Source organism: Pygoscelis adeliae, unplaced genomic scaffold, assembly GCF_000699105.1.
Source record: "Pygoscelis adeliae isolate BGI_AS28 unplaced genomic scaffold, ASM69910v1 Scaffold130, whole genome shotgun sequence".
In the NCBI taxonomy this organism is placed as follows: domain Eukaryota; kingdom Metazoa; phylum Chordata; class Aves; order Sphenisciformes; family Spheniscidae; genus Pygoscelis; species Pygoscelis adeliae.
In genome coordinates, this window is record NW_008824031.1 from 2,119,358 (window position 1) to 2,142,160 (window position 22,803).

General features: G+C 37.7%; 1 protein-coding gene across 1 annotated transcript in view; it reads right to left on the bottom strand.

Annotated features, from left to right (window-relative positions):
- Positions 1 to 22,803, bottom strand: part of TDRD9 (tudor domain containing 9) — a 68,024-nt gene that overhangs the window by 9,886 nt on the left and 35,335 nt on the right. The window contains exons 14-27 of the mRNA XM_009328344.1: positions 20,843 to 20,940; positions 20,328 to 20,459; positions 19,461 to 19,623; positions 19,314 to 19,377; positions 18,751 to 18,814; positions 14,544 to 14,588; positions 13,543 to 13,596; positions 11,312 to 11,428; positions 10,225 to 10,332; positions 6,998 to 7,098; positions 6,063 to 6,236; positions 4,667 to 4,778; positions 3,088 to 3,300; positions 1,233 to 1,322 (exon numbers count right to left, since the gene is read on the bottom strand). Of these exons, the coding sequence (XP_009326619.1) occupies positions 1,233 to 1,322; positions 3,088 to 3,300; positions 4,667 to 4,778; positions 6,063 to 6,236; positions 6,998 to 7,098; positions 10,225 to 10,332; positions 11,312 to 11,428; positions 13,543 to 13,596; positions 14,544 to 14,588; positions 18,751 to 18,814; positions 19,314 to 19,377; positions 19,461 to 19,623; positions 20,328 to 20,459; positions 20,843 to 20,940 (1,535 nt within the window). The remainder of the gene's footprint in view (positions 1 to 1,232; positions 1,323 to 3,087; positions 3,301 to 4,666; positions 4,779 to 6,062; positions 6,237 to 6,997; positions 7,099 to 10,224; positions 10,333 to 11,311; positions 11,429 to 13,542; positions 13,597 to 14,543; positions 14,589 to 18,750; positions 18,815 to 19,313; positions 19,378 to 19,460; positions 19,624 to 20,327; positions 20,460 to 20,842; positions 20,941 to 22,803) is intronic.

Below are 22,803 nucleotides of genomic sequence, written 5' to 3' on the forward strand. Positions count from 1 at the left end.
AAATAAAACCACACTTCTGCGGGTTCATTTCTCATTTTCATCTTTAAACACCTCAGAGAATAAAGTTAGTATGAGACACCTGTTTCAATTAGCTTAAAAATATCTGAATGAGGACTGAATAGCTGGATTTCACTTGAAGTCTAGTTATTTTATTTGTAAATGTAGCTCTCAAGAGAATTATTTTTCCAGAAAACTAGCTACAAAGTCCCTCAGATTTGTGTTACAGATCACTATTTAAGTATCAAGAGAGTTCTGTCTGAAAAGATCCAAGCCAAGCCAGTAGTTCAAAGAATAGCAAAGCAGCACAAAGCAAAAAAAGACTTCTAGCTTTGAGCAGTTTAAATCAGGTATCTCCTACATATTTGTCCTGTAACTAATAGCGTAGCAGAGCAGGAGCTTTGATGGAGCAAAAATATGCAAGACACTTGTCACTGCAGACAAGAAGAGATACTATGCTGCCACTTACCTGTAGTAGGAGCAGCTAAGTTTAAGCAGAGAACTATAGATTAAACTAGGCATTGATAGTTTCTCCTCTCTGGGCTGTTTTCTAGGCTGTATAAACCTCTGTCATTTGCTCAGAGGTTCTTTAGACTAAAGCAAAGATGATCTACTGCTCAGCCTGTTACTCCTGAGCTTTGCACATAAGCAGACAATAGAGGAACCAGAACAACATTCTCCTTCTAGAGAGAAGTTCTACTTCTCATAGAACTGATGGACAGCAAAGAAACCGATAACCAAAAGCAACAAGCAGCAAAAGGCAGCTGTTAGAGCAATTTCCTCTCTCCTTCCGCTGTTCTTGTGATTGTAGGTGGGAGATAGATCCCACCATGTTGTCCCCACAGAAACAGGACTAGTTCAAACATTCAGTTAAAAAAAAATGAATACAATGTTGTTTACATCCAGTCAGGCAGCAAGTTCAGGCTTGCTTTTTTTTTTTCTTTCCCCCTCCTCTCTAGCAAGTGACAAAAGGCTGGATAACATTTCTCTACAATTTCTCTACAACTAAATACAATGCAATTCAGTTACATGCAAGAATTACTGCTCTGTGCAAACACACCCGTGGAAAGCATTTATCAACCTATTAGTGAAGGGGATTTGTAGGTACTCCCATTAGCAAAATACATGTTACTTCATTATTATTCTGAAAAGCACTACAATTTGAAGCATACTTCTGTTTGCCAGACCAGACATGAAAATATCTATTAAGCAGCAGCAAATAGCATCACCCCTACCTGGAAAGGAAGCTCTTGAAGACAGCTTGGAATCTGTTTTAATTTCTTTAAAGGCACTTTTGATCTATTGCCATAATCCACAAAAAAAACCTGGAAAAAGAATCAAGAGCATCTGCAGAGATTCCACAACATTAGAAGTGCTACTTTTAGTGGCAAGGAAAGCGACAACCTAAGTTTAATAATGACAGTACAACACAATCTTATCAAGTGAAGTGGAAGCAAATTCAGAGTCTGGAAAACATGCAAATGAAGTCATGTCAAAATTAATAGCTCAAGTTTTATCATGTCTCTTATTTGATCCCATGGCTTAAAACATCCACTGGTAATGCAAATAATCTGCTAAATCTAGAAAAGACAAATTTCTCTGAAAGGCTCTAATTCTCTCCCCGCAATTAAATCTGTATAACCTTACTTCTTAACAGTAAGTGATACTACCTAATAACTGCTTTTAGATAAGCAAATGCTAACATGGATCGGGTGACTGTTTATAAATGCAAAAGATAAAGTGATGAGATTAGCACTGTTATTCACTAGTTTTCCATGACTTTTAACAGATGACTATGTTCAGTATTAACTCTATAGTGGTGACACCCAGCTATGTTAAGAAATCAAGAAATTCAAAGGAGGAATTGGCTGTGCAAAGGCCAATCTTACAAAAACAAAAAAACCCTGTCCTTAACTGCTGAAAAGAAAAGTATTGGCCTGAAAAATGAACACCAGTCTTGAACTGTAGCACTAATTTTCATTACTGATCTCGGCACAAAACCCCAAAATGTTCTGATGAATTTGCTGATTATATAGAACTCAGCAACATAAGCAGATACAAAAGAGATCACTCTGAATGGACCTGAGAACTCAACAGGAACAGGGAGAATCAAATGGTATCAAGTAAAAGATCATATCCTTCAGCATTTTTAACAATTTCTGCTATAAATGCTCCATTATTATTTATAAATTCTAATTAGTTGGAAATTACCAAGGAGACAGAACTGAGTATAAAATGACAAGAGGTGGCCCATGCAAAAAAGCTATGAAAAGGCAAATGTGGCATGTGCCACACGAAATATTTTTCGTGTGGAGAAACACTGTGTTGGAAGAGGAATACTAGCATCACTGTATAAGCAAAGGCGGAACTGTCAATATGGGAGCATGCATCATTCTGCTTCAGAAAATTGAGGTCAAAACAAAATAGAGGAGTAAGATGGAGACGAGGTGAACAGAGAGTCAATGTAGTATGTGAGATGAGAAAGAGTGCAGCTTGCTTCAATTAGCAAAACAAAGTCCAGGAAGAAAAGATAGACAAGAAACTGGAGGGGAGGGGAAAGAGGAGGAAAAGGAGAAAACCTAAGTAAACCGGGGAAGAAACACTGGCAGAAGAACAAGCTTAGATTAATTGGCCACGAATGACTGAAAACTGCCAATACACTGTGGGCAAGAAGCTTACTTTTCAGATAGATCTCAACACATTTATGAAAAGGAAGTGATGGGGCTGCTGCCAGCAATGCAGCACTGGACTCTGATCTAGCCATTCCTTACCATGTTTTCAAAGTTATGGATGTTTTAGTCTTTATTTTGCCTCGCTCTGCTTCAGCACACAAGGCACTTTACTGTATCAACAACAGCCTCTCAATTTAATACTAAAACATTCCTGTGTTCTGGAAAAAAACTAACTCATCTATTCTGGCAACATTCTATTAAGGTTTTATTTTAGTTCTAGTTCTACAAATTTCTTTACTGGAATATTTATAATTGTCATGAACATAGCACTTTGTAAAAAAAAAAAAAAAGCATAGCTCCAAGATTGTTAACCCAATTGCATCCTACCAATTCAATATGACGTAACATATCACTGTACCTCAGCAAAATCTCCACAAACATACAGAATACGAGCTCTGTAGTATCCTCTGTTTTCCAGATGAGTGAATGGTGCCAGACAAACCAACTCTGGATGTGGAGACACTGGCAAATCCATCAGGTTCTGGTAGTTAATTTCAGCAGTAAGAGCCTGGAGTACAGTCCTATTTTTTTCATCTATCCTGTAACCCCAGAAATGTCCAACTTCTACTATCTGAAAGTATAAAAATCAGACAATATCAGATTTCATTTTATTCTTCTACATCAAACACAAAACACATCTGAGCAAAATACATGAAAGCACTCCTATTCCTGACACACACATAGAAATGTTCTCATACTGCAATAATGCAGTGAAGCATTTCTCTCTCATAATTAGATGTTATTTTAAAATGTTTATTTGCTGTGCAACTGCAATACTTTTCATCTAAACAGACCCTGATATAAGCATTAGTAAAATACAGAAAATTAAGAAAAGACTGCTTCCATTTTTCTAAACCAAATTAACATACAGCAAATATAAGGTATACAGTTGATTAGACAGATAGATAGAGATATGGTGCACTTTTCCTATTTGTGAAAGAATACCAGTTAGCTATATCTATCAGCAAATCAGCATTGTTACTGTTACAATTAGCCATCCTTTAGGAAACTGAAAAGAACACACCACTATTTCAATCAAATTGAATAAAATGTCTCATTTTCAAATGGCTTACTGAACTCATATACCATTTCTGATCTTATATTGAATGCTCGTGATAAAAAAAGAATCAATATTTACAATACATATGATCATTAAAGCTGATGTATTAAATAGAAGTAGCACAGATAGCTAAGGGATTGGAATGCGTCTGATAAATCCATGAACTTTTTTGATCCAAGAGACTTAGCTGAATAAAATGAAGAAAATACTCCTTTCTGCACTTGCAAAACACGTCACTACTACCAAGAGATGTTTTAATACTTCAGCCTATAATTTCCACTAGCTCAGTGGTCTGGATTTTTTTTTTTATTATTATTTTTATTTCAGCAGCATATATACTGCTTGCTATTACTCAATTTCTTGAGAAGACAATAGTTAACACAAGATTTAAAAATTCTCAGCTTCAGAATTCAGAAATATTTATATATACATATAATTTTGCCCTAACACACTATCTTTTATGCCTGCAATATTTTTCCAAATGGGCACGTAGTATTGTTAATTCATCTCATTTCTCACGTCTACAGTTTCTGAAGAAAACTGTCTGTTAATAATAACCAGGTAAATGGCCCAAATACCTACTGATTCTTATTTCTATAGTGTACACAAATATTTTACCTCTCCCATTAATCCTCTTTACATTTATGCCTACTTCCAGCAAATCCCACAAATTTTGTGGAAGTACTGTTTAACAAAGAACTACTGAAAATTAGACCAAGACCAAGAATATTCTCCATACCTCTTATGGATACCTCTGTGCTAAAAACATTATTAGTACCCATTCTTTTCATTTAAGCTTGTGAAATATTCACCTCTACAAAGTTATCTAGGTACTGATTATTAGATGTGACCTACTTCAGATGTTCAACATTCCTACCTCCGTTATCTTGATGGACAGAAGACGAGTTGGTATCATCTTTGACTGTTGTAAAGTACCAAATGAGATTTCCACAGGCTCCACTGTCTTCCTCTGACAGTCCACCTTTACTCTAAAAAGTTTATGGAATAAAGATGCTAAATACTTCACTCACAAGCGAAAACTCAAGAGTTCAAATTTTTTGCTTTCATTCGCTTCCCAAGGTGTCCCTAGGGCACATTTATGTACTTAATGACTTTTACTTCGCAATATATTAATTCAATTAGAACATAAAATGACCATGCAGAACCAAAATACTACAGAGAAACTGACTGAATTCTGTTATGACCAAACACAGGAAGATACACACCAAGACGCAACAGTGCCATCAATTTATTAGAAATCCAAAGAATTAAGGTTAAATAGTGAGGCTTTTTGCTACGGCATGCCTTCTAAGCTTATTTTTTAAAAATAAATTTAGTACACTACAGCACAAAGATAAATTCAGCATATCTTTTTTTAATATATAAAATATTCCTTTTACTTGACAAAAGTTAAGAACTCTAAAATTAGTCTTTCAGCCTAGGAGGCTTCTTTCTTGAGTCCCTCAAGAATTAATTTTCACAAAGATTTTAAGTGCTGTTTTGGGCACAGTGAAACTGCTAAAATGTTTTATTAAAAACTAAGTACAATCAACTGGAAGTGTTCGCCTGCACTTTAACCTTCCCAGTTCATTCCTGCCTTCCTATTTTAAGATTTCTTATTTTAAAATATTAAAATGGCTGCGGACCAATCAGGAGCTAGGCAGATTACCATTTTAGCAAGTTGCTTGTATGACCTGAATCTGAGAATCACAGACAGCATGTAATAACAATGAAACCCACATGCCAGATTTTTCTAGCAAAAGCAGGTGTGGACCAAAGAGACTTACCACACTGTGGTAAAATACTCATCAGTATTTTCTATTATGCCTCCCCACCTTATGCTGTTACATTTCCCCCCAATTTCTGTTGTTATGCTCCTCCTCCCTCCCTTTCTTTTATGTTCCCAAATGCCACTCCTTATTTATTTTGGTTCTAGCAATCCCCACACTGTCTCTAGCATGAACAGAAATGACTGTGTACATCTGTATTTCCATATGCCAAAGGCAAATGGACTAGAACCTTAAGAAAAAGACAGTGTATATTTGGAGTTCTCTTAAACAGTAAAACACCTTTAACTATAAAGAAATATTCAAGACAATCATGTTATTTCTAGTCCTGCAAAAACATTCTGCTTATACAAAGTTAACACATCTGTTTTTTGAACCTAACATCTTCCTTGGTGACACTTCCAAAGAAATTCCCACTGAATCCAACAAACCGCATTTCAACTTTACACTGCAAAGAAATCCATTTTCCATATGCAACACAATTACCTTAGAGATTCCACACTTGCAGCTCTCACACCTTGCAACTGCCTTTCGATATCATCTGGATAATGAACATTCAGCTCAAGAGGAATTTTCAGCTGTGACATCTTGACTGACAGATACACTGCAGGAAGAACCTTAAAGCCCTCCATTGGGTTACGGGAGAACTCCACAAAAGCCCTGTTCAAAAAAAAAAAACAACCCCACCAAATAAAATTGCAGTAAGTACTTGATGAGGAATCAAAACCCAACAAAAACACCCCACAAAAGCCATTTCTTCTCCCTGTCTTTATCTTAGCAGGCCAGCAACCAGTAAAAAGTAGGCTCCTCACAGGCTTTGCTTACTGCTCTTAGGCACCTTAAAAATTTAATTATCATGATGGTTATAAGAAAACCTTCTAACGTTCTCACAAGCACATACCAAATTTACTGACCATATTTAATACAAATAGAAAGGATGTGAAAATATATGTGAATAAGAAAAGAATTAAAGATTGGAAAAGGCATAAGAAGGGCTACATGAATTCAACTTTGGGCAGCTGTAGTCCAAAGTTAGCCAGAAGATTAGCTAAAACAGCCAGTCAACTTGCATTTTGTGCAAAGCCATCTGACGGTAAGGATGAGCTAAATTCTGTATACAAGTTAGAAATAAATACAGACAGATCAGCGGCAGTTAAGGTCCACTGTCAAACAGAAGAGACAAAACAGAAGGCAGTCTCTAATTCAGATAGTTTATCTAATGTTATTCCAACCAATGCATATCAAACTTCAAAACCACCTTTCTTACTCTAGCCAATACATTAATAAATTACTGATTCCAGAGACATGAGAAGAAATAAACTCATTTTGTCAGTGCACCACTGACAAAGAAAGAAATTGATTACTAGATTCATAACTGAGAACATAAGAAAGGCAGGATACTTAAAGTATTTTATACTTACTTTGATCCATCATAGGCAATACATTTTACCTGCCCACACTGTCTAAACAATGACTGCAACTGTTTGTGGTATAGATATCCATAGGGAGGAATATTCTTCAGCTGTTAAGAAAAAGAAGTTAAATTTGCATACATTCAATTATTCGCCTAAATAGTTTGCTTCCTCCTTCACTTGAGCTGCAATAGTGATACACAATCTAAACCCCAACAAATTCCAAAAACGCTATATATTAAATTAAAAAATCCTGAAAGACAATAAAATCAGTTTTGCTGCTAATGCTGCCGTACTGCCTCAAACCAGTAGATAAATGTTTTCTTTCTCTAAATGAAGCAGCTTCATTTGTAATTATATATATCTCATTGACAATTTTTCCTAGAAGCTGTCTAGTATCCCTCTTTTTGCTTGTAACAGAAAAGCAATGGATTGCTATGCTTCCTTGTCCACCATTGGGAACTACATCCCAGGCAGTGCGCATAGCCTGGGAAACAGGAGGAGCTACAGCCCTGCGTGTCCTGGCAGAACTACCACATACTGAGTTACTGAGGTATGGTGGGACAGCTTGCACAACTGGAGAGCACTTATGGATGGATACATGCTTCTTAGGGATGACACACAAAGAGCAACCTCCTGGTCTTCCCTGTGTGGAGGAAGGTGCTCTTACATGGAGCAGACAATGGGACAAGCCAGCTCTTGCGGGTCAGGATAAGAGAAGAGGTCGGTAAAGGTAACAGTGAGGTAGGAATTTCTAACAGACCATCAATCAGGATGAAGCAGACAATCTTTAGGCAACTTGCAGAGGTCTCCAGATGACAGACCCTGCATCTTAGAGGGAGACAATAAGGTCCCTGATAACCAGCTAGATGGGCAGGACACAAGCTCCTAGATTTCTGAAGGGTGTTGAAAGTGACTCTTAACATAGGTCATGAGCCAAACAGGTCTCTTCTGGATTTGCTATTAGCGAGCAGTGTAGAACTTGTTACGGAAATGACAATCAAGAGCAGCCTGGGCCAGAGCAACCAGGGAAGAGAGGAGCTCAAGAGCCTGAGGAGAATGAGGAAAACAAGTAGCAGAATACACATCCTGAAGTTTAGGACAGCACATTCGGTTTATTCAGGGGAATATAAGGTAGGTGGGATCCCATGGGAAGTTGCAGAATCTCCATCCTCAGAGCTTTTTCGAAACCCAAGTGGATGAAGGCCTAAGCAACGTGGTCTGAATTCACTGTTAATCCTGCTTTGACCTTATCACCAGGCTAGATGACTTCATGAGGTCTCTTCCAAATGGAATTATTAAACAATTTTGTTATTCTTCTTGGGTTTTAATCCCGAAACCACTGCAAATTGCTGAAGTTACTGGAGTTGCAACATTTTTTCAAAGGCATTCTGTTAAGAATAACATTCCAGTTAAGTATATTGGATTGCATAATGTTAAGCACTGTGGATTCTATAGACTGTATATAGTTAAGTATAATGGATTATGACTTTACCATGTATGACCAAGGCAACAAGAGAGATAGTTGTGCATTTCACAAATTCTGTGAGCTAAACTAGCTCTACAAAGCAACAGAATAGCTTTCTCCTACCTTAACACCTGGCTCACTCAGGAGGCAGATGAGATCCAACATAAGAAAAGGGCATGTGCAGTCAAAAGCAAAGCAAGACTCCAGCAACACTAATTTGTATCAGTTTAAGGCTGTTGTTTCACAACTATTCATATGCCACTGTAGCCAGATAGCCATTTCTTTACCTTTTTCTTACTCAATCATCTCTCATAGGATATCTTGCTTTAATACAGAATCACAGAACTCCTAAATAGCAAGTTCAAACTTCTGGACTTTGAACTATTTTTCAGGGGCTATACAACTGTCTATTCTTCTCTTTGGTTGTTACAATCTTAGACAGGAAAGAATAGATTATTTTTAGAAAATCTTCATATGCCTTGAAGTTATAGTACTAAGATCAGCTGCTGGTTAAAACCATGGTCTAGGTCAGGCTGCAATAACTGCCTCAAGGCAAGATGATTTAGAGAAACCAGAGAGTGGGAGGAATAATTGCCTTTTATATCTCTGGCACACCCCATTAGGAGCATCATACGGCTATAAGAAGAGTCTCTCAGATTGAGAGCCTGAGGAATGTGCAGCACCTGTGCCCAGGAAGATCATTTACACTGATGAAGACACAGCAGCTACTGCTTCCTTCTTCAAGATAACAAGCAGTTGATATATGAGCAGATCAAGAGTTACATACATTAAAGGTAAATAGCTCCTTAGATCTAACAGTTTAATCTTAATCAATGTTGCTGTGGCAAGACTAATCTTGTCTTTATTCCACCAGATTGAGTCTAGTCTGTTAGATAGGACTTTTTTTTTTCCCCCCTTCAATATCCTGAAACAACATGTTAAAAACTTCAAAAACATGCATAAATGTGTTTGTGCACACATATTGCCATGCCAGCATCTCCTTCAGTATAGAACTAGCCTCTCTCTTGGGTAAGCAGTAAAGCATGAAAAAATTCCTTGTCAGTAAGCTTTTATGAGTTTCTCTCCTACCTTTTCATCTAACTATTTTCTCTTGTTCCAATACAAGTCTATTCTTTGAGGCTCACTGGTTTGTAGGTTTGTTTTCTTTAAGCACAGGTCATAGTTATTTTACAGTGTTATATCTAGTTCTGATACACCAAACATTTTCCTAGTTTAGATTATGTACCATCTTGCAAAAATCAACACAGCCATTTCAAACTTGCACTTATTCAATCAGATAAAAAATATTTCTAAAAGAAGATAAAAAGAAAGCAGAGTGCAATACCTGAGTAACCTTAAAGCAACAAGCATGTATGCCATGCGCTATCAAGTAGGAGATTACAAAAGAGTAACATTAAAGTTGCAACAACACATTTCATAAATAGTCACTAAAAGGTACCGTTGATAGTTCTGTTCTATTTTTCAAATCTTTCATTAGTTTTATGAAAGTTGTTTGCCTGTGCAAGACTAGCAATCAAATGCAATGGGGCAGTTCTCAGTGAGAATTCTTCTAGAATTGCACATCCACACAATGTTTATTATATTGGAAGAAAGGAAGATGGGAGAGAAGACAACTTACCAAGTGAGGATCAGAGTAGATAATTATTTCTGTCCTTGCCCAAGACAGAACAAAACTTGAAAATACCGCCCAAACACTACATATTTTTATTATTTGATTCTTTATTAAGTCATTCACCTTCTTACATACCATTACAGTGGTTTTTGGATCTTTGCCAGCAAGGTCTCTCACAGCAAATTCTTCGTCACATTTTCCAAAAGTAAAGTAGTTTGGATAGAAAGCACCAGCTATTACAACCTGAAATCAAGAGAATGTTTTGTAAAACACAGCAGATTAATTCAGTTTCTTGAAAAGAGATACACTAGCAATGTAAAGAGCTACTGACAGATCTTCATAGGAAGATTTTTTTTTTTTTTGCTGTCTCTTTCCAGGAATTACTGTCATTTCGGACTAAACATTAACTCATGCAAATCCTTAAAAACATACTTTCATGAAAAGAGTTCAACTTCTGGAACAATTTTACAACATTTTAATATTTTTGTATGCAATCTTGCCCTATGAAAAGTATAATTGTTAGCCCTGATATCAAGATGACCCTCAATTTTAAATAAATTCACATAAAATAGCTACATGAAACTTGTTCAGTTTTCATGTTACATCTTACAGTATTTAACAATTCAGCTCTGAAAAGTTCACTGCTTACACAGTTAAACCAATTGCCACTGAAATGACAAATAGGTCTGTGAAAATAAAATCACTACTAATCAGTCCAAATAAGACATTTAATTGGAAATTTGACAAAGTTACAATAGCTGAAAGACATCTAATTTCCCCCCACCCCCATAACTAACCAAGCCAGTGGTGGTCCAAATAGAGCACTCAAAACAAGTGAAAACATAGTTTTCATAACTGTTAGTTCTTAGCCTTCCAACACAAACTATCCTTCTTTAGAGTATTTTTATGACTTTTACAAAGATTAGTCTAGATACATAGTTTCATTCATCTCAGTATGACTTGGCTTTATTTTGATGAACCGTCAGAAGTGAAGGGACAGCCAGAGGACCAACTTAGGGTGAATTCTGAACCATTAAAAGTAACATTAGTTGTCTTTCTGAATTGTCAAAAAGAATTACTTTTTTTTTCACCTGCAATATCAAAATCTACAGAGAATTTTGAAACATGGGTGTAATAGTAGTTCAGCAGTACTAGTATATAAAAATCCAGTTACAAATTTTGTAAATAATGGCTCTCCCCTGAAGAGGCAATAAAGCATTACCTGCAAAATGAAGCGTTGTTTGTATACACATTCCTGATCCATAGCTGATGGTTGAGCATTAACACACATGTTAAATGCTCTGACACGCTTTTTCAAGTTGTAAAATAACTCTGCCACCTGAAATTTGAATTCTAAGTTACATATTAAACAGATCAAAACCATCCACAAATTAAAAGAAAATCTGTTAGTAGAAGTCCAAATAAGTGGGCAAACTCCCTTTCCTTTTTAAGTGACACTAGTATGCATTTCACCTAATATACTGCTTAGCATCTCTACTTAAAAAAATAATTTCAGTACTGCAACTCAAGCAGTTTGTGACATCTCTTTATAAAGTAGAATTTTGTAGTCGCAAAGCATATTATGAATATATGATATAGAACAAAATTAGAAAAAGAACTGAAATAACCTTTTACAAGATGATACACTGATTCTCCATTTAAATAATTTTGGGTTTCTATCTTAAAAGGTAAAAAACATGCTAACACCAACCTGGACTTCTGCACCTAACTCTAGCAGTGACCACACATGCTGCACCCTCAGTTCAGCAGACAACTGTGATGACTAAGTGAAATCAAACTTATGCCCTACAGAACATGCTCTGTTAAGCTTTCAATGCTAAGCATTTCTAAGAAGCTTCCATAAGCAGCCACTGGTCCTCCAACCACACAGTGATTGCCTTCATTGTCCCAACTGATTTTGGAGCCAATGTAGAAAAGTACAGTATGCTCAACTGCTTCGTATCTACATTTTCCTCTCTGCTGCTGGCAGTTTTAGGATACTGAAAGTCCTGTTATTTTCTTCATAGGACAACTACCATAATCAGAAACCAGACTGTGTGGCTGCCTCCATTCTGCAAATCCACTTCCACACAAGAAATTATAAAATCAGTATCTGAAAGTGTGGCAAATAAAAACCCCCAAATCTTCTTAAGTGTTAGTGTAGGTGTCCATTCTAAACTCCTAAACTATTATGTCATGCACAACCTCTTCTTGAATTATCTGAAATTGGGCCAAGAGAACACCAACTGTCCAGGAGGCTATCATATAAGGCTGATCCTTCAGCTCTCCAGTTTTACACAATTTGCTTTTTTCTCATCTTTTTTTCCTTGTTTTCAGATATACAAGCTAAAAAACTACTGGCATTTCTTATCCCGATGGTTGCTTACTATGAAAAGCTTTTTTCCCCCCCCCGTGCTTTTTGAACGCAGGCCCTACATTGCTCATGCCAAAGATATGACCCGCTGGACTAATGGGCAAGGCCATGCTCTGCCAATTAGTTATTCAGGAGTTTTACTTATTTCCCCTCTCAACATATCACATTAAACTTGAAGCCCTTTGTGATGCAGAGTTTTCATTAATTGCTGCAGTAATGTTAGCAACAAAGCCTCACCAATGTTCAAGTCCAGTCCTCATTACATAACTGTATTTGCTTAAAATTATCCTAACTGTAAGACAAAACTTATGTAACAACAGACAGCAGTCACATCACAACCAGTGTATCTGAGGGACCTATAGAATTAGCAAATAATACTGGAGGCCTCTTAAAAATTTTACAAATATGTTAAACAGTTAATAATTTAACACCACTTCATTTATCCTAAGGAAAGAAAAATCCCTTTCGTCTAAAAGCTAGCAGTCTGACTGTTTCCAACCCCCACTTCTGAGCTAAGACAATACTGGATGTGCCACTCCTACAGGCTCCACCAAGACCCATCTCTCCACAGGGTCAATCATGGCAGTTAACAAGCTACTTAAAGAGTCCATCCCTCCCAGGCATGGGTACTTGGCCTTATTAACATATAAATGATTATCTGAAGTCCATTCTTCACAAGAATGCACACCTGGCTTTGTTAACATTACAATGATTTTCCTCACCTCTTTCCTTTCTTTGAAACCGTATATAAATGGGGTCTCTACAACCACTTGAGAGAAAAAGAGAGGAGCAGAGGAGGAAATGCTGCCCGAATGTTTGCTCGCTATGATCATAGTTAATAAAGCTTCTGTCTGATGGGTCTTAAATTGTACTTGGAGTCCCGATATTCTCCAGCGGCTTTAAATAGTACCATCTCTCCTCCCCCAAAGAAACAAAACCTAAAAATTCACAGTTTATTTAAAGAAAAAATATATAGATAGATACATAATACAGTAGGCTTATCAAAGATCTTAACATTTGTCGAAAATAAGGAAAGTAAGTCCTTCTGCTTATAAAAATGATTATCTATTTCACATTACCTCTCTGACCTTCTTGATATGAATACAATTTGATCTACCCCACTCAAGCTCTTCCTGGAAAAGAAAGTGAAAAATGTAAATGCAAATTTTTTAGAAACTTGCTTCTTCTACCGCTAGTAAGCTTTCTCTCATATTCTTCTGTGTAGGCACAAATAATAGTTATATACAGCAATGGAAGAATTTGATCTCATTTCACAGTTTTCTTCACATCCATATCAATCGAGTATTGTGACATGTATGAAAATATAAGACAATTATATATTTGACTAATAAACTATACTTTGGTTACCAGCAGTACACCTGTGGGTCATCTAAATTTTTCATATAAACCCGCAAGTCCAACTCCTCTGTGTTGCTACTACAGAATCTACTTTAATATGGACACTTCTTCCAAAAAACCAGAACTTCTTTATCTGGATGCATAACTTCATCATACAGATTCTGGCCATCTTGGCTACTCATTATAACTCAGTGTATGTTATGCGCTGGTGTTCATAAAGCATATTATGCTCTGAAAGAAGCAGAAATAAAAAAGGTTTTATCTTATGCACACAAAAGAAAGACTGGAGGCAGTTACTGTGTGCATACTACGGTTTTTTGTGACTGATGCACATAAAGATCTTCCATCCTTCGGGGTTTTTTTTTGGGGGGGGGGAGGAAGATTTGTGTGTTTCTTTGAAAAAAATAAAAGAGACATTTATGCGTATTAAAAACATTTCTTTCAACTACAGCTCAATTTCCCTTTTCAGCTTGGATTTCAAACCCTCTGGCCACTGTTGATCCATCTGTGAAAAGGACTACATAAGGGATTGCCTTCAAATACTCAGCACTGGATTCAAACACTCATGTTCTCTCAAAGCCTATGCTTCTATTTACTTACAAAAATTCGTAGCTATTATAAAGGAGGACTGCTAGCAAAAATTCCTTACTAATAATATAAAATACTCCAGCACTGAAGTCACTGACCTTGAATAGAAGAGAAGAAGTAAAGTTTAACTAACCTTGGGATGTCTCAGCTCCCCTTTTTGTCTGCAGGCCTGCCATGCCTAAGAAAGAAGTGGTATAGTATTCAGCCACAAACTGTAGTACTTTAGTAATAATTATTAATGTGACATTTAAAACCATGAAGTTTTTTCCATACCGATACTGAAGATAGTGTTTTAACACCAATTCAAAAAACATTGATGCCCTTGGGCTAACACAGACTACAAATATTTAAGCACAAAAGAGTATAAGGAAATCTGAATCACAGTAATTTAGGTTGGAAGAGACTTCTTCAGATTAATTGTTCCAAAATCCCACACAGCAGGGCCAACCTAGATCAGGTTGTTGAGGATCTTGTCTATAAAACCCTGAGTAACCTTGACTGACCTCATGGCCGAACCTGCTCTGAGCAGGAGACTGGACTACAGACCTCCTGAGGTCCTTTCCAGCTTCCATTATTTAATGATTCTAGTCTAATATGATGCTTGCTTGGTTGGTTCCTAAGCAGATATAAATACTTCTCACTCTTATGACTAGTCTTACCCTATTTTGTTGAGCGTGGGCAAGAACTCTGGGTCTTCCTTTGCTTATATGTGAGCACACAAAGTGGTGTGGCTGCAAAATGTAATTCTAAGAATGCATTACTGGAGGGCTGAAAGCATAGCAGGGTTACAAATGTTGTACCATGACACACTAAGGAACAAGAATTGCTGTAGGAGACAACTATTCTGCCTTCAAGTCAGCTTAGAGGTTATGGCATGCAATGCCACATCTACAGACTGAAAAGGAGTTTAAGCACTATTGGATGAACTGTAATTACACATACTGCCTCAAACCTGCCATCAGCTCCTGCAACTAAATTGGAAACACAGCATTTTTGTCACTGAATTTCTGGATATAGCTTAGAGATTCCGGATCTTGGTGCATTCCAAAAGCAGACTGAGCATGTTATATTCCAAGGCTTTAAAGGAGTAAGTCCTGATTTGTGTTGGGAGAGGTACAATAGCCACAACACAGCAACATACAACAGGCTATCCACTTAGTTTTCTGAGAGGAGATGGACTGAGTATTAAAGCACATGCAAACATTCATAAATAAATAGAACAACTTGGATGCTTTGATTTGATGCTGTAATAAAGCAGGCTTCTTTCAGAACCTTTCTTTTCTCCTTGCTTTGGGACAGATCATCGGTTGGACTCGATGATCTTGGAGGTCTCTTCCAACCTTAACGATTCTATGATTCTATAAAAGCAAGTGAACTGATTCAGATACAATTCTGACATGGATGCCTTGTCAGAGAACTGGGCTGGAAGAGAAATTAACATACCCAGGATACTAATGAAAATAATTTCATTATTAGGCAGCAAATCTAAGAGATGCCTGCAGAATCCATTTCTTCTAGTCTGATAGCAAGCCACCTCATAGTAAATTTTCCAGCTTACTGTGGACACTGACTATTAGCATAGTTGAACAGCCAGACAGCATTTCTCTACCTTGATTGAGGCTTCTGATGTACTGATTTTAAATAATGCTTTTGACATCCACCACTTCCATAGCCAAGCCTTATAATATGTCAGGAAAATAAACTCCGCTTATTTGACATTATTTTTTCTTTTAAAAACTCTCTCTTTTTTAAATCATATAACTTAAACCAAGCTGATTAGCCTTTACTTCCAGGATTCTCCTCTTTCTACTACCAAAGCTTTTGACCTTTTCTAATTCACTGAAACTTTTGCATAAGCAAGGGCTTAAAAAAAAACAACATGCTAATGATTCATAGAATTTCAGCCTACCCTGGAAGAAATCTAATCTGAACCTGGGAGTTTGAAAACAAGTTCTTTCCCTGTTCTTTTCTGATACTCAGCCATTCAAAACAAAGCTTTTACATCACTTACACATAGAGATACTGCACAGGAACCTCTCTTTGAATGTTTGTGTTTATTCTCCAGGACAATGTACTGGTTTATAGAAATATCACCTTCAGATTAACAGGACATGAGGGAAATACAGTATACAACAGGATAAGGGGAATTCAGAATAGATGATGCTTGAGCCCCAGGATCAGTGGGTACATGTGGCATATGTGCCCCTGTGTACTTCATAAAATTCTGACACCAGAGTACAGAAAAACAAGCCAGCTTTCACCAAAGTGAAAAGAGGCCAACATACACAAAATGGAATAAATTAAATCCGCAGCTGACGATTTTGGAGTCTCCAGATTACAGAACATGTCAGACAATCCATAATAGAAAACAATGGATTTTGAATAAGAAGTTCCTCTAGCAGAAGTCTTTCCTATGCTGTACCAGCTCCGCTTGTAACTGCACAGATCGACCTCTGTCCATGGTACTGGGCTACCAAACAGCCAAGCGTACAGAAAAATCACATTTGGACAGAATAAAATACTACAGAGTCAAAGCTATGAAGTCTGGAGAAAGGACACCAAACTCATTCTGTGCTAGAATTTACCAGCCCAAACTGCCCTTGGTTAAAAGGGATCATCACCACATCTCTGGCATTTTATTTTTGGTTATTACAATAGAGAGATAAATGCCACAGAAAAGCTGTAAATTTTTCAGCTCTGACTAAATTGAATTTATGATAAACCAGAATTTCCTCTGATCATCAGTGGATTGCCTACACTAAAAGTACAGTAGCAGGAAAGCTACAGTCATTTTGGAACAGATGGAGAGAGTCATCAGGTTATTAACATTCACAGCCTGAGACAAACACCTCAGTCCTGCTTTAAGCTGATACTAACATGCGTTTACAAACACTGCAAGCCTACACAGATAATAAGCTGACCTGCAGCAAAACAGTACAGATAAGAGGCAACCTGCTATCACTTGTAGTGTAACTTCTTAGCTAGCAGACTGAAGCAAGTTCACACCACAACAGTTCGGTGATTTTATATCACTCAGTATTTGCAACAACAAAATGTCCCTGGGTAAATCTGTTCTTATTGAGCTGAAATGGGACACTGTCCACAGGATTACTCTCTGGTGAAAGATGAGACTTTTTTGCAGAACAAATAAGGAACACTCTGGAAAACCTGTCTAGATAAATTAATAAATGCTTTATAGTATTTTTTAAAAAAAATTAATCATATTTTAATTCAAAGGTATTTAAACACCTCCAAGTTTGATGAAGAACATTTTGCCCCAAAAAACTGGTATTAAAAAAAAAAAAAAAAAGGTTTATTAGGAAGCAGAACTCAGTATGATCAAAGACTTTCCTGAACCACTGAAGGCTGTATGTTCTGGGTATCTGTAATTTGGAAGACACAGGTCTGCAATAAATACAAATTTCTTGCTGCCCATGACAGGGCTTTTATCATTCCCTCCTAAAAAGGCTGAGAGACAATTCAGAAAGAAGTCTTGAAGCAGCACAGATGTAGACAAAGTATTAAGACACAGGAAAATAAACCAAGCAGACCTTCAAGAGAAGCATGAGAAGGCACAGTACCAGTAAGTATTACAGTTCGGAAGACTTCAATCTTGATAACAAGATTTGTAACAGCTGCAGTGGGATCCTCAGTAGCACACAGAGAGCAGATATGCTACGTTAGGAACTTGTTCAGCACCTCAAGCTATTAATTCCAGAAACTTCATTCTGCTTACCGGTTAGCCACCATTTGTTCTGTTGGAGGCAATGAGACATCAATTTTATAGTAGCTGGAATGACACAGGTAAACCTTCCCAGATTGGAAAGAATCTGCCTCCCCATGTAAAACAGCTCCTTTATTGAAAGGATCACAGCAGGTCAAGAGAACCTGAGCCTCTGGTTTCCATCTTGTTCAAAATCTGCTCCTACTTCTAGCAAGCCGAAGACTGAGATAAGCAGCATGCTCTCACTCTCTTTCTTCACCCTTCGTGCTGCTCTCCATCTGCTTAGTAGAACGAATACCTCAAAAACCACAGGAGACTGAAAAGTAGGGAATGTACCCAGACACTGAGCCTTGCAACCCATTTTTACCCATTTCTTGCCACCTTACTTTGGTGCAAACTTGTGCAGCTCCTTCACAGTGGTAAAAATTAACTCATCAGAACTAGTAGTGTTATACAGTAGAACATAGCCTTCAAAAAGTATCACTAAGTAGCTAGGAGGAATGTGTAGTTTTTACCAACTTCAAAACACATAGTGCTACACTGATCCTAAAAAGGTGAGAAGCTCCGTCTTAGTCTATCAGACTTCACTGGAAGGTAAGCCAGAAAAAAGACTTACCTTAAATGCATTCACAATTGCAATACAGTCACTCTTACTATTTCCAGCAAAAAACAGTTTGTTCCTGGCAATACAAACAAAAAGAATTATGAACAATATTTTTTTTCAAATATTGAATGTATTATACAGCTCAGAATGCTACACTATTAACACCTTCCAAGACTTTAATAAACAAAGTCAATATATTTATTGTAATTATTTGTTCTTATTCACATCTCCTTGCTGAAGGTAAACTCTGTGGGCAGGATAGCAAGGAATTTTTTTTTTTTTTTAATTATCTTAAAAAAACATTTTAATAGACACTACCACATGTTCACATCAGAAAGGCAAAGCTGAAGAATCAGGTCTTGTACTCAGAAAAAGATGAGTTAGCTCTGTAATACTAATTAGTTCACATAGAAATAGACTTCAGTATCTCAGCTGCCCTGGAAAAGCTTCTTTTTGCACTGCTTGGCACTTTGACAGAAAATTAGACTCATGACATGAAAAATTGTATTTAGTGGTCAGCTTAGCCCTCTGCCCGCAAACGTAGTCAGGAAGTTGTAAAACATCTAGGGTAATACCTGTATCCATCGACATGCTGTTTGAAAGGTACTGCAAAAAAATTCCGCAAAGAGAGTGCTGCAGCTACAACAAAAACAAATAAAAATTAAAACCTGCAAATCACTTGTTTTTATAGAAATGTTCTCACATGTTCTTCTTTCAGTTACCTAAAATAAGGCATTCTTCTAAGCACCCGAAGACATGCCCGAGGACTATCAATTTTCCAAGATGCAGATCCACTGGCAAGTGTGCCAATACCCTTCCTAAGAAAGTCATCTCACCATCATCTGGATTTTCTTCTGTTTGCACACAAGTTGTAAGTGCTCCCAACTAGAGAAATTAGAATTTATTCACTTGTAAAAGTTGACAAAGTAAATATAAGACCAGTTTGTAAGAAAACAAGACAAGAAGCAAGCAATTACCTCAAAGCAACACCAATTAGTATCAAAACTGTCATTAAGTTGAAGTTCTTAAATCAATTTTAAAAGCCTAGTATGTTGAAACCAAAGCTTCTACTACATATACTGACTATAAAAGCAAGCTACAAATGATACAAATACCATTTCTTATGCACTTTGAAAAAAGTTTAATGCAATGAATGTTCTACCCCATATCAACTTCATAATTGAAAAGCAAAATCACCAACTTCCTTGGTACAGGTCAGAAGGGGATCCTCAGGCTGACCCTTATACATCATAAGGTGTAATAGTGCAATTTTGCTACTTATTAATAAACAATTTCACTTACAGAGTTCAAGTTCTCTTTTTTCCTATTCTTTCTCACCACAGATGCTAATTCACAAACAGTATCATTATTCCCTGATTAAATTATAATCCTGTTTTAACGAAGTAACTGCAGAAATTATGCTGAAGAGGACGGTAACCAAACAACAGTCAAATGTGAGAAAAGATTCTCTAGACACAGTTGCTATTTCAGGTTCCAATTAAGGCTACTACCACCTTAAATACCAAGAAAAACACTTTTACAGTACATTTTTATTACCTTGATTTTAACAACAAGAGAAGAATGCCCACCTCTTTCAGCTGAAGTATGGTACGTTCAATGTCACCTACACTGGGTGGAGAAAGAGCTGTTGCCAGCAAGGCTTTTGGTCCCCCCATATCGAGCATTTTTATTTTTAAGACTGTAGTTCCCAATGGACAACGCTGAAGGGAAGACAATGTTATTGTTACACTCCCCCCATGGGAAGTGTGACAAAGTGTTTTATATGAAAAATAAATTAAAGTTAACTTAGTAAAACCTGAAATTAATTTTGTGTAACTAAGGACATTTTTATTTTTAACAGATTGCTTATTTCTAATCCACATCCATTTTACTGCTATAATACATCTCCTATGATGAAAACTATGTGGAATGGTCTTTGTCAAATATTTATCAACTTGAATTCTATTCAGTGTTACAGTTATTAGTAACTATTCAAATCGTACAATGTCTTCAGGAAAAGTAAAGCAAAACTTCTATTTATTGTCTCTGCTATGAGACATTTAAAAACATTAAAAAAATTCTTAATGTTCCCCAAAAGCCTTACCAGTATCTCAGGTACTGACTTCTCTGGAATAAAGTCTGTCCAGAAGTCCTTGTGTACAAGCCTGTAACAATACCCTTTGGAAACACGTCCAGCACGACCTTCACATAAAAGAACAAATCACCAATTTGTAAACTGCCCAAGTTTCAGGCTGTTCAAAACCCATCCATCTACAAGCCTTCCGGGCAGCTGAGCAGCATGTGACAGCTGATGCTGGAGGCTGACCAGTATTTTGCTCTCTGTCATGGTTTAACCTCAGCTGGCAACTGAGCACCACGCAGCCGCTCGCTCACTCCCCCCCTCCCCCCGGTGGGATGGGGGAGAGAATTGGAAAAGCACAAGTGAGAAAAACTCGTGGGTTGAGATAAAAACAGTTTAATAATTGAAATAAAATGATAATAATAATAATACACAAAGCAAGTGATGCACAGTACAATTGCTCACCACCCGCCGACCGATGCCCAGCCAGTCCCCGAGCAGCGGCCCCCCCGGCCAGCTCCCCCCAGTTTATGTACTGAGCATGATGTCACGTGGTATGGAATGTCCCTTTGGCCAGTTTGGCTGTGCCCCCTCCCAGCTTCTTGTGCACCTCCAGCCTTCTCAGTCAGTAGAGCATGGAAAACTAGAAAGTCCTTGGCTAGTGTAAGCATTACCTAGCAACAACTAAAACATCGGTGCCTTATCAACTTTGTTCTCACCCTAAATCCAATCCACAGCACTGTACCAGCCACTAGGAAGGAAATTAACTCTATCCCTGCCGAAACCAGGACACTCTCTTACAGCAGACAGGCCCAGCAGAGACATTCTCTCTATCCTTTCCTACGTAAGGATCGGATGAAATAATTTTGCTTTTATAGCAGCAGTAACTAACAAAAGAGTTAAGTATTTCACTCAAATACCTCTTCACATAGATGGATGCTGATCTGAGGGCAGTTTTCTCAGTTGAAAAGACATGACAAATCCCGCACTAAAATACACTTCCTCAAAACAAGGAAAACGCAAGTCCTACCAAATCTAAATTTAATATGTCAATGCAAGTTTTAGCATATCCCCAAACTGAAGATTCCATATGCAAGAGTAAATGTGCTTTGCATTTGTACTTTACACAATGAGTATACTCGGATTTCCTATTTGACTCTATAGCTAACAAAAATCTTCTATATAAACAACTTCTAAGATACCACAATGAACAGCAAAACATCTTTATGATCTACTATTTATAGAAAACACACTGATTCAGAAAGTCTATCTTCACAAATCCAAACACCATTCACTTCAACAAACTAAAGGGTACTCCACTCAGTGGGATACTCCACTGGAGAATTAGGCCATATTTTTAAGTCATGTGCATAAACAAGTCCGAGTCTGCTATACAAAATGCTGCTTCTACTGGCTGTATATTGGCTGGTTGTCATAACCTACACTGATGCAGAACCAAATGGAAATAAAGCTGTGTATTGGGTTTGTGTGGCCAGGTTTTGGTAGCGGGTGGGGCTACAGGGGTGGCTTCTGTGAGAAGCTGCTAGAAGCTTCCCCCATGTCCGACAGAGCCAATGCCAGCCAGCTCCAAGACGGACCCACCGCTGGCCAAGGCCGAGCCCATCAGCGACGGTGGTAGTGCCTCTGTGATAACATATTTAAGAAGAGGGAAAAGTTGCTGCACAACAGCAACTGCAGACAGAGAGAAGAGTGAGAATACACAAGAGGAACAACTGCAGACACCAAGGTCAGTGAAGAAGGAGGGCGAGGAGGAGGTGCTCCAGGCACCGGAGCAGAGATTCCCCTGCAGCCCCTGGTGAAGGCCATGGTGAGGCAGGCTGTCCCCCTGCAGCTCACAGAGGTTAACAGTGGAGCAGATATCCACCTGCAGCCTGTGGAGGACCCCACACTGGAGCAGGTGGATACACCTGAAGGAGGCTGTGACCCCGTGGGAAGCCCACACTGGAGCAGGCTCCTGGCAGGAC